General features: G+C 39.9%; 1 protein-coding gene across 1 annotated transcript in view; it reads right to left on the bottom strand.

Moving 5' to 3' along the window:
• C7 (complement C7) overlaps positions 1 to 18,326 on the bottom strand; it is a 74,867-nt gene that overhangs the window by 15,137 nt on the left and 41,404 nt on the right. Inside the window, exons 9-14 of the mRNA XM_024754635.1 lie at positions 14,962 to 15,132; positions 13,432 to 13,675; positions 11,259 to 11,369; positions 8,004 to 8,170; positions 5,256 to 5,484; positions 2,521 to 2,692 (exon numbers count right to left, since the gene is read on the bottom strand). Coding sequence (XP_024610403.1) covers positions 2,521 to 2,692; positions 5,256 to 5,484; positions 8,004 to 8,170; positions 11,259 to 11,369; positions 13,432 to 13,675; positions 14,962 to 15,132 — 1,094 coding nt within the window. The remainder of the gene's footprint in view (positions 1 to 2,520; positions 2,693 to 5,255; positions 5,485 to 8,003; positions 8,171 to 11,258; positions 11,370 to 13,431; positions 13,676 to 14,961; positions 15,133 to 18,326) is intronic.

Raw genomic sequence — 18,326 nt, 5'->3', positions numbered from 1 at the left:
ACCTGGTGCAACAAGGATAAATTAAATAAATAAAACTTAAAAATAAATGTTTAAAAAAAATTTTTTTTAATGTTTCATTGCTGAATCATACCCCTGGGTTAGAGTTGTTTATGCCACACCCCACTCTTTAATACTGTCCTTATTAACCTTTTCTGATCAGGTATTGGCAAAAATTCTAGAAAGATAATTTGAAGGTCAAATGAGTTGAGGAAGTGTGTAAGATGATTGGGTATCTGGTATTAGCATAGGGAGGTGAGATGCCTTATTCCTTGGGTGCTTTGTAATCCAACAATAACCAATATCTCTTGGCTGAGGAAGCTGGCAAACATATGAGACTCTGGTAGGAGGAGAATGTTGCCTTCAAGAGCACAGATCTCTGGGAATATGAGGGTCTCTGAGGAGACCTCTCCCTCCGTGGGCGTATTTCCTCTGCCTGTAGACATAAAGCTGGATGGACAGCAGCACCCTAAGGGAAGCACTGAGAGAATTCTCACTCTTCTTGGTGCTCAGAGGAGAGGAAATATCCTCTTCTTCCTTAGTACAAAAAGGAAAATTAGGCTTATACTTCGCATCTGAGTTTCCTCAGTGTGTGGCAAGAATGTAAGGAACTCAGCTCAGAAGGCGGCAACATTCACAGGCTATTTGTAAGGCTTCCCCTCAGATTTCCTGTTTCTGGAGTGGAGATAATACTGGTGGAGAGTGACCTCAGAGGCACTGCTGAAAATCATTGTTTAATGATAGATGTCATTGGTATCATGATTATGATGCCAAAATCTCGGCATCTCTGTACACCAATGCCGAATCAAATCTCAGAGACAGAGTTTTGGGTGAAGTAGAAAAGGATAGCTTTTGTACTTTGCCAGGCAAAGGGGGACACAGCGGGCTCCTGCCTTGAAAAACTATGTGTGTCCCCCCACTCCCTGCCAGAGGATTTGATGAGGGGTTTATAACAACAGTCCAAGGGTGGGGTTTCTGACAAGATCAGGGTGTGTGCAGGGCTTGTCCTCCCTCGTCTCCAGTAGTCGGGCTCCTAATCTTTTCTTTTTATTTTTTGCAGTACGCGGGCCTCTCACTGTTGTGGCCTCTCCCGTTGCAGAGCACAGGCTCCGGACACGCAGGCTCAGCGGCCATGGCTCACGGGCCCAGCCGCTCCGTGGCATGTGGGATCTTCCTGGACCGGGGCACGAACCCATGTGCCCTGCATCGGCAGGCGGACTCTCAACCACTGTGCCACCAGGCAAGCCCGGGCTCCTAATCTTGATGAGCTTCTCTGGTCCCTCCTACCAGAATCCCATATGTTTGCCAGCTTCCTCAGCCAAGAGATATTGGTTATTGTTGGATTACAAAGCACCCAAGGAATAAGGCATCTCACCTCCCTATGCTAATACCAGATACCCAATCATCTTACACACTTCCTCAACTCATTTGACCTTCAAATTATCTTTCTAGAATTTTTGCCAATACCTGATCAGAAAAGGTTAATAAGGACAGTATTAAAGAGTGGGGTGTGGCATAAACAACTCTAACCCAGGGGTATGATTCAGCAACGAAGCTTTTTTTTTTTTAATATTGATTAATTGATTGATTTTTGGCTGCGTTGGGTCTTAGTTGCCCTGTGGCATGTGGGATCTTAGTTGCCGACCAGGGATCGAACCCGCAATCCCCTGCATTGGAAGGCGGATTCTCAACCACTGGACAACCAGGGAAGTCCAGCAATGAAGCATTTTTGAAGATAGCTTTTGCAAGGTCCTGGCAAACAGGAAGTTAGTATCAGACACCTGGGCTAATCAGTGAAGATGTTAGCTGTCTCAAATGTATGCTTCATGCTTAGTCCAAAGTAAATAAATAAGAGGGAGTGGGGGCTTCCCTGGTGGCGCAGTGGTTGAGAGTACGCCTGCCGATGCAGGGGACACGGGTTCATGCCCCAGTCCAGGAAGATCCCACATGCCGCGGAGCGGCTGAGCCTGTGAGTCATGGCCGCTGAGCCTGCGCGTCCGGAGCCTGTGCTCCGCAATGGGAGAGGCCACAGCAGTGAGAGGCCCGCGTACCGCAAAAAAAAAAAAAAAAAGAGGGAGTGGTATATCTGAAAAATAATGCAACTATTAGTGAATGCCTACTATATGCCAGGCACAGTACAAATCACTTTATATTCTTAACCTCAGGCAATATCCTATTATCATTGTATCTACTATTTTTATCCTAACTTGCCCAAGTTCACAGAGCAAGTAGGTGGCAGGTCTGCCTGATGCCAAAGCTGCTGCTCGCATCCACTGAGCCAGACTGCTTTCCAGTTCCCCAGCCTTCTGTAACACCTGCGTCAGGAAAGCTTGACGCACACAAGTGCAAATTGGCCACAATATGCCTCTCCTTCAACTGACCCCAATGCTAAGAGCACAGCACTCCCTGATAAAAATCACCATTTAAGGTTTAAATCTTTCAATAGCAGCAATCATGTATTCCGTGCTTACTGCAGAGGGCACTGAGTTTTACATAATTGCCAGGAGGTCTGGTCTCTATTACCGCAAATGCTCCAACTCCTGGTCTTCGCATTGTCTGGTTTCTGACGTTTCTCCAATGCAGGATTTCCCACCCTCACTGGGAGGTGGGTTATTGCATTCTCGGCTCCTTGTTTTCTTCCCTTGAACACAGGGGCCCCAAGAGGACCAGCAGCTCCACCCTCCATCAACCCCTCCTGTAAATAAGAGAGACATGGTTCAGAGAGTACTTGGAGAGGAAGATTTCAGAGTTCAGTGAGCTAAGCTTCCTACTACGTGGTTATTGGGGGAGGGGACGATCTGGGGTTTATTACCTTCACTCTGTTCACTGAGGTCTCCACAGTGGCCAGACTGTCTCTGCACACGGACTAGGATTGCCCGTATTAAGGCCTCATTAACGAACTTCTTGCAATACTACCTTAAATTTGTTTATTATTTTACAACGGTTTCAAAGCACTTTCACATGTATTTTATCATTCATTTACTTCTCACAAGAACGAATAGAGGTGACCAAGAGGTCTGTTAACATTCTCATTTGATAGGTGTGGAATCCAAGACAAAGTGGTTAAATGATATGCACAATGCTGTACTGGTGGGCAAGAACCATATCCAGACTGTAACCTGGTCTTAGGCTGAGTCCAGGCTCTTTTTATCACCCCACAGTCTCTTAGCAAGGCAAATAAGTTCCTAATGTTAAAGCAGTGATTGAGCATGAGAAGAGCATAGTCTATTGCAGCGGTCCCCAACCTTTTTGGCACCAGGGGCTGGTTTCATGGAAGACAATGTTTCCATGGACTGGGGAGGAGGGGACGGTTTTGGGATGATTCAAGAGCATCACATTTATCGTGCACTTGATTTCTATTATTATTGCATTGTAATACATAATGAAATAATTATACAACTCACCATAGTGCAGAGTCAGTGGGAGCCCTGAGCTTGTTCTCACTTGACACCCACTGATAGGGCTTTGATCTGAGTCTACAAGCAATTGATTTATTATGGTCTCTGTGTAGTCGAACCTCTCTGCTAATGATAATCTGTATTTGCAGCCGCTCCCCAGCACTAGCATCTCCCCCTCAGCTCCCCCTCAGATCATCAGGCGTTAGATTCTCATAAGGAGCGCACAGCCTAGGTCCCTCACATGCACAGTTCATGCTGTGAGGGTTTGCGCTCCCGTGAGAATCTAATGCCGCTGCTGATCTGACCGGAGGCGGAGCTCAGGTGGTAATGAGAGCGATGGGGAGCGGCTGTAAATACAGATGAAGCTTCGCTCCCTCGCCTGCCACTCACCTCCTGCTGTGCAGTGCGGTTCCTAACAGGCCATGGACCGGTACTAGTCCATGGCCCGGGGGTTGGGGACCCCTGGTCTACTAGGTACTCCAGGCTGCCAACCCCAGGGCTGGTGCTGTACAAGATGAGGAAATATGTAAGTAGGAAAAATGCTTCTACCTCCTGTCAGCACCCTTCTTCAATCTACAGGCACCTCCTCAACTTGCTCTGGCCACCTTCTACCTCAGGGCTGGTTCACAGCTCACAGGTTTTAGTATTTTTCCCATCATATTCCTTGGAGGACATTAGAGAGAATTTGAAGCATATTCTAAGAGCTTTGCTTTCCTAGTTAGAAACTGATCTCAGGAACTATTCCCCCAAAGCACTACTTCTGATAATAGATGGGTGTGTTTACTGCTCCTTAGCTATTTCTACTGTGTGACCTACATCCCTCTTCCCTCCACTCCCTCCACAGCCACTCCTCAGTATCACACACAAAAAAACTAAAATAATTTGTATCATTTTTCCCATGATCTTCCTTACCCTTTCTTCCACAATTAGAAGTCGAGTTAATAATATAGTCCCCTGAGTATGTTAATAGTAGGTAATAAGAGCTTGAGGTATTATGACTGCTACTCCACTCCTCACCAGCAGGGGGAGCGTCCATTTTATCAAATAGCTGTAAATCTAAGCCTCAAAGGAATGAATCGCAGTGGTGGCATTTTAGTTTACCAGGACAGGCCACTTGGGGAGACATTTGGAGGCAAGGATGCTTTCTTGATGCTTGTCTATAAGCAGCCGTGGTTTAGTCATGTACTTATTCATTTATCAAACATTTATTAAGTGACTTTATGAATCAAGCACTATGTCAGGCTGTGGGAATAAACAAAGGAATCAAACAGTTCCGAATTTAAGAAGTAAGCTTTCTAGAGGAGAGAGACACACAAATGAATATAAAAATAAATATACACAAGTCATCTCATACTTTGCCTACTCATAAAGTGAACTTCACATACTAAATACTTAAAACACCAAATGCACTGTTGAGCACACAGCCAATGTTCAACAAATATTTGTGAATGATTGATTGGTGGGACATAACACAAAATAGAAATAGAGGTGTTTCCAAGAGCTTGCCACCAGAAAGGTTAGTCAGTGCAGACACAAGCTCTGTAGACCTAAATTATGACAAAACCTTACTGAGATGACTATGGAAGGATGGAAGGTGTTTCAGGCATAAATCTGTTCTAATGGAGAGTGGAGAGTAGAAGGCAGTTCTGTTAGTTCAGATGGGAAAATAGAGAGATGGCAAAGGGCCCGACCTCAGTAGCTACAACCCGGAGGTGGAATAGGGAGGGAGAGACAAATTCAAAGCCTTATGAGACTTCCCCTTCTCCATACCCGAGGAAGCACACTCTCAGAGGCCAGAGGGAAAGGGTAATTCCCTTTTCATTGTGTCCAGTATAACTTGAGAGAATGCAGCACACTGACCTGCTTGATCCCCTACGAGGGCTCCGTGTTCACACGCCACACCAAACGTGTATGGTTTGCAATGGCACTCACACTGGGTCCCCTTCACAGTGGCCATGCCACCATTTTGACAAGGCCGGCAATGACAGGGGTCAAATTCATCGAGATATTCCTCAATGGCCCGTTTCAGGTATAGCCTTTTCACAGAGGCACAGGGTACTTCCTTTACCAGCTCATACAAAGGTGTCAGCTACACAGATAAAGACATCACGGTCAGTAATCAGGGTTTGGAGCGAGAATATTTTCCTTTCAGCATTTTGGCTCAATCTCCACTGAAACAAAATCAAAAGCCACTCTTATCTTAATTCCAACTATTTCTTGTTCAAAAAAAAAAGAAAGCAATTCACTACCTTTACAAGACAAACCTAGGGAAAATTAGAAAGAGATAGGGAGGGAATATTTTTTTGTATTTTGTGTGCATACATAAAATTTTAAAAAACCAACAGGATGTTCATTTTCTAGTTACTGAAAGATTATTTTGAAGATAACACATTTCCACTCCTGCAGAGGATAGAAGAAAAGGAAATGCACTTAAATTACAGTAAAGAAGAAAATGCAATTAAATTTGAGATTAAATATCCTGACTCTGAGATACTTAACATATCTCTCTAATGGAGACTATGATTCTCTATCCCTGAAGAAATTTAAAACAGGTAGGCATTATCGCTCTGTGTTGGACAGTTCTGATGAAGAGCAACTTCAAGACCGGAGATGGATTGGCTAAGCTCTAACAATCTGCTCTCCCGGGAACAAAAAGGCTCTCATTTGTAGCCTTTGCCAATTTCTGCAGTGTAACTACTGTCACCATGGCCAGTTTCAGGCTACCACCATGATGTCCCTGAGCACGGAGCTGGGAAGAGACCTGCACCATTGGCTCTTGAGAGAGTCTGAGTGAGTTGGCTAGAGCACCACTGCGAGTACGGAGATTAGCTCAGAGGGTCACATTGCCCTCCATCTCTGCCCAAGCTCTTCTGAACTGAACAGCATTGCATGGTTATCTACCTGTAACATGTCTCTTCTTTCTCTGTCCCTTTCCTGTCCAACTAATAAGTTAACATAGCTATGACAGTTACAGTCCTATGGGGGAAAGCACATAGTTGAGAATGGAAAAGAATGTCTGTTTTTTACCCTAAACAACAATTTAGGATTTTTAAAGATTTGTATGAGATACTGACAATGAAAATAGATCATTTTGAATATTAATGAATGACACTTTAAGGTAAGACTTCCCAGGAAAAACTGCCCCTCCCACTGTCACTGTTATTGGGAGGCAACTGGGCTCAGTATGGTGTCAGGAGGGTACCTGAGGAGCACTCGTAACTTTTGAGTTTATAAATGTGTCCAAGTTTCTTAATCTCAAAAGTCAGGTTGGGGCTTCCCTGGTGGCGCAGTGGTTGAGAGTTCGCCTGCCGATGCAGTGGACGCGGGTTCGTGTCCCAGTCTGGGAAGATCCCACATGCCGCGGAGCAGCTGGGCCCGTGAGCCGTGGCTGCTGAGCCTGCGGGTCCGGAGCCTGTGCTCCACAACGGGAGAGGCCACAACAGTGAGAGGCCCGCGTACCGCAAAAAAAAAAACCCACGTCAGGTTGGACCTGGGACACTGCCTGACTCCTGTGGCAGGGAATAGATTATAGAATCACTTCTGCTATAACATGTATTTTGAAAATGTGAATTTGTTCCATTGAGATTGAGATATTAAAAAATAAAATGAGTATATCACAAATTTTGTGTTTTCTTATGTACAGTTTTGTCCATAAGAAACACGGGGTGAACACAGAAAACTGCACACAACCGAACCAAGCTGCATAAGAATACACAAAACACTCACACACAAGCACACATCTCAAACACCCATCTAGTTCACCACCTGTATAATAAACCACACCAACCACAAATGGTGTTACGACTGTCTGTCATTTCTGATAGCGCTCCTTCTACCACTTCACAATAATTCACAATCCGTAACCATCCCATCACCCAGCAAGCTTCAGATCCTCTTCTAGGTAATGTGCCACCTTTATTGTAGTCCGTGCATTCCTTAAAAATTTAACATGTATAAAACTGCTACTGTTTTTATTGGAGCCTCTTTTTTTCTTTTAATGAGTGTCACAAAAGTTTTTGAGTGTTGTGTTCCTAACACAGTTTTTCCCATAAGCCCTGTGGTCTTTATTGTGCAATTTTGCCTAGCTCTCTGATTTTTAGGAACACATATGTTGTGTTATGAAAGAACTGACTGTGCCGATAAAACATCCTAAAATTCTGCCAGCCAAATTGATTCTATCTTTTTAGAACTAATTTGCATGACCACGAGCCTACAAGCCATGGCCACAGGAAGAAAGGTGATCTGACAAATGTAACACTAGACAAGCCCTTAAATGCCTTCCTCTTGCAAGAATCTATAACTCCTCTGAATCAGGGACCAAGGAAAACATAATCAAATTTAGGTCAAAAGCTTGAAATGCAAATTTTAGCATTAATTTCTCTTGGGATTTACAAGACATTTAACCTTTACAACTGAAATATGGACATACAAGATAATGAAACTTGTTTCCTATTATGTATGCATTCATTTTACTATACAAAACATAACTGGGATACAGAAAACGCTACTTACAGCCTTCTCTGTTTAACCACCTTAATTTAATCTCATTTTCCCAGTGCAAATAAATATGACTGCTTTTTGGTGCTTTCAACAGAGTGTGTCACATACCTTTTGTTTTATGATTTGCGGAAGTTCAGTCACAGATCCTGCCCAGCGAGAATATCTCCATTTGTTTCCAGCAGGGTTGTCCAGTTCCAGGTAACTAAGGCCAGACACAAGGCCAGGACGTCCCCCTCTGACAGATGGGACCCCTCGTAACACATTGCCCTGAGTTCCTACTCAAGGAGAAATCAAACGAAATAAGTCTGGATGCACAAATGAAATGAGAATGAGCATATGAAATTGAAAGTCAATGAAGTAACACAACCCATTCAACTGTATGACATTCTGGAAAAGGCAAAACTATGGAGAGAGTAAAAATACTTGTGATTGCCAGGAAGTGGGGTAGGAGGGATTTTTAATATTTTTAGTGGATTTTTAGGATCTTTAGAGGACTTTTAGGGCATTGAAATTGCTCTGTATACTATAATGGATACATGTCATTATGCATTTCTCCAAACCCACAGAATGTACAAGAGTGAACCCTCATGTAAACTATGGACTTTGGGTGATTATTATGTGTCAATGTAGGTTCATCAGTTGTAACAAATGGACCACTAAGGCCTGGATGCTGATAACGGAGGAGGCTGTGCCCGCGGGGACAGCAGGGATATAGGGATTCTCTGTACTTTTTGCTCAATTGTTTTGTGACTCTAAAACTACTCAAAAAAATAATATCTATTAAGAGAGAAAAGAGACACAACCATTACCTAACAGTAGATGATTATTAAGAAATTATTATTCATATTCTTAATGTTCTTAGTGTAAGAAGAAAATTTGTTATACAGGTGACTATCTTGTTTCTCAAAAGATACATGCATGTATTTAAGGATGAAACATCATGACATCTGAAACTTCCAAATGGTTCAGCAAATATCACAAATATTTTAAATATATATTTATGCATTGCTAAACAGTCAACATTATAAATACTATATGAGATATATATATATCAAAACATCAAAATAATAATTATTGCATGTAAGAGGTGGGTACGTTGGTGTTTTTTACTATGTTTTTTCAACTTTTCTGTATGTTTGAAAATTTTCATAAGAAAATGTTGGGAGGAAAAAGTTCATTGCATCTGGAATACTAACAGTAACCAAAATGCTATTAACAGGCATATTAACACATAAAAAGTGTTCTAAAAAGTTTGAATACTAATCAAATCCTTTTTCTCATTTCTGTGCCTTATAATTTCAGAAATATTTTCATCTCCGTGTCTAATTGATTTCCACACTGGTCATGACCGGAAGTTCCTAACTTGCTGATCAGACTTAACGTTGATTTTCATTTCCTTTTTTAATTAAATTTTGCAATTTCATAACACTTTCATAAAATTTTGCAAATTCAAAAATTACACTTTTATCATCAGAAGTTATTAAAGTCTCATATTTTTAAAGAACTGCCTGAGTGCTTCCTCATCTTCCTTGTTAGTTACATTTTAAAATGCAAATAGTCACACTTTTAATGCAGTGTATTGCCAAGTTCAGTCCCTGAACTACTGGAATCAGAATCACCTAGAATGACTGCAGATTTCTGAGCTCCAGCCAAGACATAGAAGGACGTAGCTGAGAGAAAAGTCAAGTACTCAGCATTTGAACAGGCTGCCCCAGGTAATCCTCTTGCATACCAAAATTTGAGAATCACCACCTAAACTGACATGCTTGTTTACAAACTACAGAGTCTAAGAAATCAGCTTTTATATTTATTTTTAAGCCTGTAGCCTCTCTCTCTACACCTCAGTGAGCTCTGTGCTCCAGCTGGCCCTCTTCCCCTAGACAATCAGCCTGGGGCAACAGTGAAGGGCCCAGATTGTGAAGCCAGACATTGGAATCTTGTGCCTGACCCCAACTGTGGTCTTGGGCAACCTTTCTGTGCCTCAGTGTCCCTGTCGGTAAAATGGAAATATGAATAATACCCAGTTCTTAGGTAGGAGTACATTGGTTAATTTTTGTAAATCACTTAAAATTGTGCTGGGCACATCATAAGTGCTACATGTTTGTTAAACATAAAATAAAATAAGATAAAACAAAGCAAAATTAAAATAAAATAAAATCAGAAAGCAGCTTCCAATCACCAGCCCAACTGATAACTGATGTCAACAACTTCTCAAAGCTCCCACTTTCATTTCTATTTCCAGATCAGTGTATTTCCATGTTGTTCAAAAACTTGTCCTCCTCCTTTGTCATATCAGGTCCAAGAAGACAGGCTTTTCCTGGCATATTCACTGCTGTATCACCAGTGCCTAGAACAATTTCTGCGTGCACTATAGGTTCCGTAAATAGTTGATGAATAAAGTAAGTGAATGAGGAATTAAGCCTGGCTTAACACTCTGTCTCCCTCCTTCTTGCAGTCATCTACTAAAGGATCCTCACTTCCTCGATGAGGACTTTAGCACCTGGGTCAGTCTTCTCCTTCATCCCATTTTCTGCCATCACCCCAAGAGAACTTGAGCTCTAATGCTGCTCCACGGCTTCACACAATGCACCACAGTCTCATTTCCATCCCTACTACACTAAGAATCTCTTCATTTTAAGGCAATTAAGTCTTAATCACCAAATCCAATGACGTCTTCAGACCTCCTCTTACGTCACTTCGCTGTAGCATTTCTCGCTGTCGATTTCTTCTCCTCTACCTTCCACGTTACTCATCTTTTCTGGTTCTTATCCTATCAGATTATTCCTTTTCAGTCCCTCTTCTTTCGCTACAACTTTATATTTGTCATCTTTCATTTAATCACTCCCTGTATTAACGGCATCCCTTGCCATCAGGATGAAACCCAAAGTCCCTAACATGGCATCTAGACACAGTCTAAATCAGCTTACCCTTCCAGTTCCTTCTTCAATCACTCAAGACTAACACACCACCTCCCGCACTCTGCCACCACCGTCACCACCACCACCATGCACCAAAAACTTTTAACTGCACTGAGCATCCATGTCACAGAGTGAAACTGAAGCTTCTCCTCTTGCTGTCATTTTTCTAGGCTTGTTTGTCAACCTTCCTCACAGGAAACAAAGATGGTGTTCACTGAGGACATAGCTACAGTACACAGAGATACCCAGTGAAATTTCCACTCTGCATGATGGATCACTGCCATGACATATGACAGAGAGATCAGAGGTAAAAATAACCAAGTATTTCAAAAACACAAAATAGAACACCCGCTAGAATTTCAAACGCCCTTGGAGACCAGGAATTAACCACAAGAAAGAGGGATGGAGGTAAGTCTGTAATGAAAATTACCCCCTTCTCATTTACCTGCAGCCAATTTTAAGGTCTCTTCCATCTCCTTGCATGTGTGCTCTGATGATTTAAACAAAAACTTGATATGTGAGGAAGCACATTCCTTCTTCTGTTCTGAACTAAAACCTGGGGGGAAAAATTTTAAAGGTGCTTAGTTTCCACATTTGTTGAAAATCTCCTTTGAGATGCTGGCCAGGTGTGAGAGTGGCATAAGAGGTTGTTTCCTATCACTGGGGCCATATAATCAAAAATATACAATACGTACATTTTCAAGTGCTCTAGAAGGGTCAAGGGGCAGAAAAAGTGATATTTGATGTTTGTTATAAACAAAATAAGATACATGCATTATATTTAGGGGTAAAGCATCACATGTCTGAAAATTACATTCAAATGGATCAGCTGCTCTTGGCTTCTATTAACTTTGACCAGAGGGTGGGGGTGGGTGAAACAGTGGAGGGAGCAAAAAATGAGCACCTCACAGAGTGATACCTTTTACCCAACTGCAGTCAGCTTCTCAGGCATAAGGCAAATAGGTAAAAGTAGATGTGCAATGGCCTCCAGCCCACCCACTGGAGACCCCAAAAGCTGGGTTCTGGTTCTACAGCAATTAATTCCTAAAATCTTAGTTCTAGTGCCTCAGTCTCTCCATCTTTAACATCTCTGGTTTCTACATTTTCTTCCTATGACATATAATCTTAGATGGTTACAATTTCTACTCATTACCAAATGGAGTTTTGCCAATGCATTTTTTTAAAAGAGGATAGAAAATAATAAAGGGTAGAAATATATTTTTATATAATTTTACTAACTATATTATAACAAACTCAGTATTTCTTAAAGAACAATTGGGGGCATATAACATAGCCCAGAATCCTTGATTAATTTCACTTAAAACTTTTAAGAATAAAAACTGCTCAAGAGTAAAATTTTTACTCAAAATTTTTTTACCAACTCAGAAAGCTTAAAAAAAAAATCCTCTTTGTTTCTTTTTAAGCGTTAAAGAAAAAAAAAATGGTCATGAAACTAAGTTTAGATCAAGCCCCTTTCTGGATTAATTCCTCAAAGAAATATTACCTCTGTTGTTGCTACAAAAACCTGTGCTTGTGCATTCATTTCCAACCTGCTGAGGTTGGAAAAGCTCACATTCTAATTAAATCTTAATTGGTAAAAATTAAGCCCAATAGAAAAAAAAAAATAGTCAATGGAAACACAGAAAAATATTGTAGCTCACTCACAAAAGAAGGCTACAAGACCTCCTCTGAATCTCAGGTAAGCAGCCTTACTCTCCTTCAAGGTGGTAAGAAAGTCTTGACTGAAGAGTAAGATGCTAACAAGATGATTTGGGATAGAGAAGCAAGTGTGGCCATGAGCTTCAGGACAAAGTTGGAAAGGAGCAGGTTGGACTTGGAACGTAAATAAGCCAAAAGGTCTCTGGAAAGGAGGAATGGATACTAGGACACACACTCTTCTCCAACATGGCAGCAGCTGGTGAGGAACATTTCCCCATTGTGAAGTCAACCAAGTATGAACTCAGTAGCGTGCCCTGAGTCTAACAAAAAGCAGGCAATTCCTGCAGCAACATAGCGTAAGGAAAAAGCTAAGTTGATGCTGGAGCCAGTTAGACCGGCTTACAATCAGTATGCCCTTGGATTTCACTCGGTAGCAGTGAGGATTATTGCTAACATAGGCAACCTGCCTGTCGAGAAGAAGGCATCCAATAAATTTAAGCTATTGTTACAACTTTCAGGTAGTAAGCAAACTCACGATATCCAGAGCAGATTTTTTTTAAAGGAATGTGAGTGGTAAAGAACAGAGGTCAATAAGAAAAGACTTCATTGAAACGTTTTGATTTCTGCAATATCAGTAAACTCCTCATTAGTTTTCCTCGAGGAATATTACTTAATCTGAGAAACGGGGAAGATTAAAAAGTATTCTAAAAATCCAATCAACACCCTCTAGAGATAGCAATAATGATAATGGCTTAACTCTCACTTCAGGGTACTATCCAAAAGAGTAGGCAGGCTTTTTCTTAAACCCTGGAAGATTCTGAGTAGAGTATAACAGATTCTTGCAAGTTTTGATTCTTTTGCAATTTAATCTCTATTTGTCATATTTCAAAGCTCTAAAGTTTAACTACTAATTAAAATCCCTGCGATGCTTGTATATAACAATATTTTTAATACTCTACCGCTTTGTTTGATTTTTTCTGAGTCCAAATAAAAGATAACTTTGTATTCTCCTCCTAAGGACCCAGACTGAAGATAATGTGTCCCATACTGGTCGATCAGTCTTCGATAGGCGCTGTAGTCATACAGAGAGGGAAGGTAGGAGAGTTCCTTCCAGAATGACTCAGCAAGTTGTAAAAAGTCCGGATTGTTATTGATAAACTGAGCCACTTCAACAGTGTTCTGAAGAACCAACAACTGATAACTCTATAGGAAGAAGAAAGAGTAAAAGGAGTTTTAGGATGAAGACTAAAAGGCAATGGAAATAGTTCCTTGTCCAATGTCTCCATCAACAGCCACCTCCATCAATGCAGACTAAATGAATTTTTATTTTTGATGCATAATGAGGTCTCTTCTGGGCTCACCCATTTGAAGCAATCTAAGGAATTTTCAGAATCCCAAACAGAAATAACATCTGAGTGATGACATGGTAACTGGTTTTACACACACCTTTTAAAACCCCCAAGACCAAGTTGTTATGCCCTCCTCAACTAGGAAAAAAGATTCAACATTGTTAACTGCTAAATAATCTCACAAACAGGGATATAATATCCCTAGAGTCCACATCGTAACAATGACTTATAGGTAAGGTGACCATATAATTTATCTCCCATACTGGAGTATTTACAGGGTAAGCTACTTTATAACGAGGTCTTTTAAACCCTTCCTAAGCATCTTTTCATGATGTCCAAGACAGAGCTACCTTACACCAAATCCTCACTTATGTGAACAATATAATATGGGTATAATAAATGTTTTTACAGCTCATATTTCCACAATTAACTTCTTAGTCATAAAACAAAATTATATTCCTTTATACCTCGCTTATGTGATCTATTAATCAAGTTACTGACTTTAAGAATGAGATGAATTATGTATATTATAAATGATGATCAGCCTGAAAAATTCTTCAGCAGTAAGTGTGAATCAATTAGAACAATTCATTTCAACTGTTCAGGTTGCCCATGATGGAAGTTTTAGTATCTCAATACAACACAGTATCTAAAATTAAAGTCTTTTAACCTCCTCAGATGAAAATGCTGGTATCTCCAAAGTAATAAAGTATTTTAACATCTTTAATTTTCATGCACCTTCTTTAAAAAACTCTAGTATTAGTGTTTCGGAAGCACATTTCATTGGATTTTTGAAATTGTATATAATACTTAAAATAGTAGCATCAGTAATCATGAATTAGAAATTTACGTTAGTTTTAACTAGAAGATTTGAAAGTAATAAGTTTTTTTAGATTTTTAAATAAGAACAAATACTTCAATGAGAAAATAAAAAGTGTAACTAAATGTATTATCAAAGAGAATTAACAAGACAAAAACCATACCTTTTAAAGAAATATATTGGATTATCCCTTTGAAGAAGATACTGTGCCCTACTTAAAAAATGAAAGCTGATTCTTTTAGTAAATGCACTTCTGTTAATGTTAGAAATACCTAAACCAGTAAAATATGGAAAAGTTAACTAATATATTTCATACTAACCTTTTCCTTAAGGATATATTCAGTATCTGAAGAGTAACTGTACGAAGAAGATGAAGAACTAAAAAAGAGGAAGCGTCCTTGACTAGATGATGAATGTTCTGTTGATGTATGTTTTACATAAGACCAGGTACTATTGTAAAATTCATAATTAAAATCATTATTTATTTTCACCTATAAAGAAAATGAAAAAGTTAGATCTCTGGGGCTTTGTTTTTGAAATGTTCTATGTGATCCAGTAGTGGATTTAAATTTCTAATTCTGTTCGACTTGAACAAATGTTAAGATTGGAATTGTGTTTCCTATGCTAGACGGTAGAAGAAAAAGTCATCCCAAACAAATTTAAAAACAGACAACAGGATAGTCACATGTGGTTGACAAGGGACAGCTCCAGCATTCATGAAGACTACTATTTCTTTATCCTTTATTTTGTCCTAAATCAAGTGTCAAAATGAAATGCCCACAGAGGACTGGCAAGTAATATAAATGTTGGAAGCATCCAGTGGAAGGCGGGGTAATGAAGTGAGCACACACCCTGTCTAAAAGGGTCTAAAAGGTACCCAACACTCAAATCCATCTGACAGTCCTATACATTTCTACAGGTTCTAGCACTGACAGATATCTGATTTTTCAAGAAAAGAGATATATCTGAATCTTCATGAAAAAATCTTTAGTTTTTTTTAAATCATAGGCAACTATCTTGCTTAAAATGTCAGTCACCATGAGAATAAAACAACATGAAATATGACTCTCAGTCTGTTCTATATAAATATTCAGATCAGTAACTCTCCTTTCACAAGTATTTGTGTTTTTATTATATGTCCATACACATCTGTATTTGAGATCAAAGTATAAATAAACACAGAGAAAATTTAAATGATGAATATGATACATTTTAAAAATAAAGCTAAAATCTAAAAAAGAGTGGATATATGTATAACAGATTCACTTTGCTGTACACCTGAAATTAACACAACATTGTAAATCAACTATACCCCAATAAAAATTTTTTTTAATGCTAAAAAGAAAATAGAATATTATGCAGCCATCGTAAAGGATGAGTGTGAGGACAAATTGTTCATGTTAAATGAAAAAGCAAGCATAAATGTGATATTTACAAATCCTATTAACCACAAATATGCAAGTATATGCCCAGTCAAAAAAAGACTAGAAGGAAATTCAACAAAATGCCAGAAAATATTAAAAATACTTTCATCACTACCCATGTTGAAAATTAGGCATTCATGCTAGAAGCAAGACAGAAGAGAAGAAAAAATAGATTTAACCATACCTTTTATTCCAACATTATTTTCATTATATTATGAAATTGGTTTGTTTAAAAGTCAAACGCAAAAATTCAGCTCAAGTCAAAATGAAGAATATATTATTATTCTTAACTACAAAGAGGACATTATTATTGTTGAATACAAAGAGGACATTATTTAAAAATGTACTAGAGGGCTTCCCTGGTGGCGCAGTGGTTGAGAGTCCGCCTGCCGATGCAGGGGACACGGGTTCGTGCCCTGGTCCAGGAGGATCCCACATGCCGTGGAGCGGCTGGGCCCGTGAGCCATGGTCATTGAGCCTGCGCGTCCGGAGCCTGTGCTCCGCAACGGGAGAGGCCGCGTCAGTGAGAGGCCCGCATACCGCAAAAATAATAATAATAAATCAATCAATCAATCAAAATGTACTAGAGATTTCTAGAGTCACTAGATAGTGTCTCAGTCCTATTTGGTTTTGGACAGACACAGAATTTAGTTTTTTCTCTCAAGAAAGAAAAGTTAGCTACCTTTCTTTCAATGCAAAAAAAAAAAAAAATTAGCCTATTTTTTTCTCTTTTTCAGGTGTACAATTCAAATACTTGATTCATGATTTATGCAGATAAGCCTCTTAAGAACTTTAGTTCAGCGTCTCCTCACTCCCATGTACTCTACACATAGCCACAAGAATCCTTTCTCAAGGTAGTGTGATCTTAAATCTTCTTTAATACCCTCCTCCTTCCAGCTAAGATCCTGAAATTTCCCCAGACTGAGTCTTCCTCTGAAGTCACAAATTCAAACATCCTACACTCTGACATCTCTTACTCTGTTGACACTCATTCTATTATTGCCATATCTATTATTCAACCTCATAGAGACAGCCCTTCAACTTACTTTCCCTTCTCTTTCCCTATCAGCACCTTCATTTTGTCACTTCCTTCATGTTGTAGTTACGCTTCATGGCTCATGACTTATTATTCTCTTGCCAATGAACCTAACTCCTGCCAATGAACCTTGCCTAGGTATATTCTGCCACCATATTTGCCAGGCAAAAACTCAACCTTTGTTCAGTGCTCGCAGCCAGGCACCTTAGCACTGCTATAGAAAAATCACACAACTATCGATTGGTGTTACTGTAAGTCCATTCATAATTTCCAACCTCAGTGGAATCCTCAATACATTCCAGCAACCCTAAATGTCTAGCCAATTCTTTCTCCCATTCCCTACAGTATCTATTTCAAAAGTTCTGCACCCATCTCAATCCCCCAATCTTACAATCATTTCCTTCACTCTCAGAAGATAAACTTAACTTCTTTCTTTACAAACATTCCCACTATCAGACACAGACTTCTTACACTTCTGGCTAACAAATTTACAGACTTACGAACGAATGTCTTTCGCTTCCTTTCCTGTGCAGGTGTTCCTCCCCCTGTCTAAGGCTAATTTCTCTGTCTTTTTTCTGTATTGCATTCCCTCTCACCTCTTTTTTTTTTTTTTTAACATCTTTATTGGAGTATAATTGCTTTACAATGATGTGTTAGTTTCTGCTTTACAACAAAATGAATCAGTTATATATATACATATGTTCCCCTATCTCCTCCCTCTTGTGTCTCCCTCCCTCCCACCCTCCCTATCCCACCCCTCCAGGCGATCACAAAGCACAGAGCTGATCTCCCTGTGCTATGCAGCTGCTTCCCACTAGTTATCTACCTTATTACCTTTGGTAGTGTACATATGTCCATGCCTTTCTCTCGCTTTGTCACAGCTTACCCTTCCCCCTCCCCACATCCTCAAGTCCATTCTCTAGTAGGTCTGTGTCTTTATTCCTGTCTTACCCCTAGGTTCTTCATGACATTTTTTTTTTTTTTTAACCCTCTCACCTCTTCAAAGGACTAATTAAATTGATTGATTACTCCCGGTCTTACAGCTTCAACTTTTCTTTCTCTACTGGCTCATTCCTATCAACGCTTATACATATTCTAACCCCACCTAAGTACAGTGTGCTGCAAGGGCTCTGAGCCACACTTCTAGGGTTCAGACCCCATAGTTGTCATCTACTACCTCTGTGATTGTAGGTAAATTACTCAGCATTTTTTTTTTTTTTTTTTT

Source organism: Neophocaena asiaeorientalis, unplaced genomic scaffold, assembly GCF_003031525.2.
Source record: "Neophocaena asiaeorientalis asiaeorientalis breed wild unplaced genomic scaffold, Neophocaena_asiaeorientalis_V1.1 scaffold229, whole genome shotgun sequence".
Classification (NCBI taxonomy): domain Eukaryota; kingdom Metazoa; phylum Chordata; class Mammalia; order Artiodactyla; family Phocoenidae; genus Neophocaena; species Neophocaena asiaeorientalis.
The sequence above is the reverse complement of the archived record's forward strand: the minus strand, read 5'-3'. Positions and strand labels throughout refer to the sequence as shown.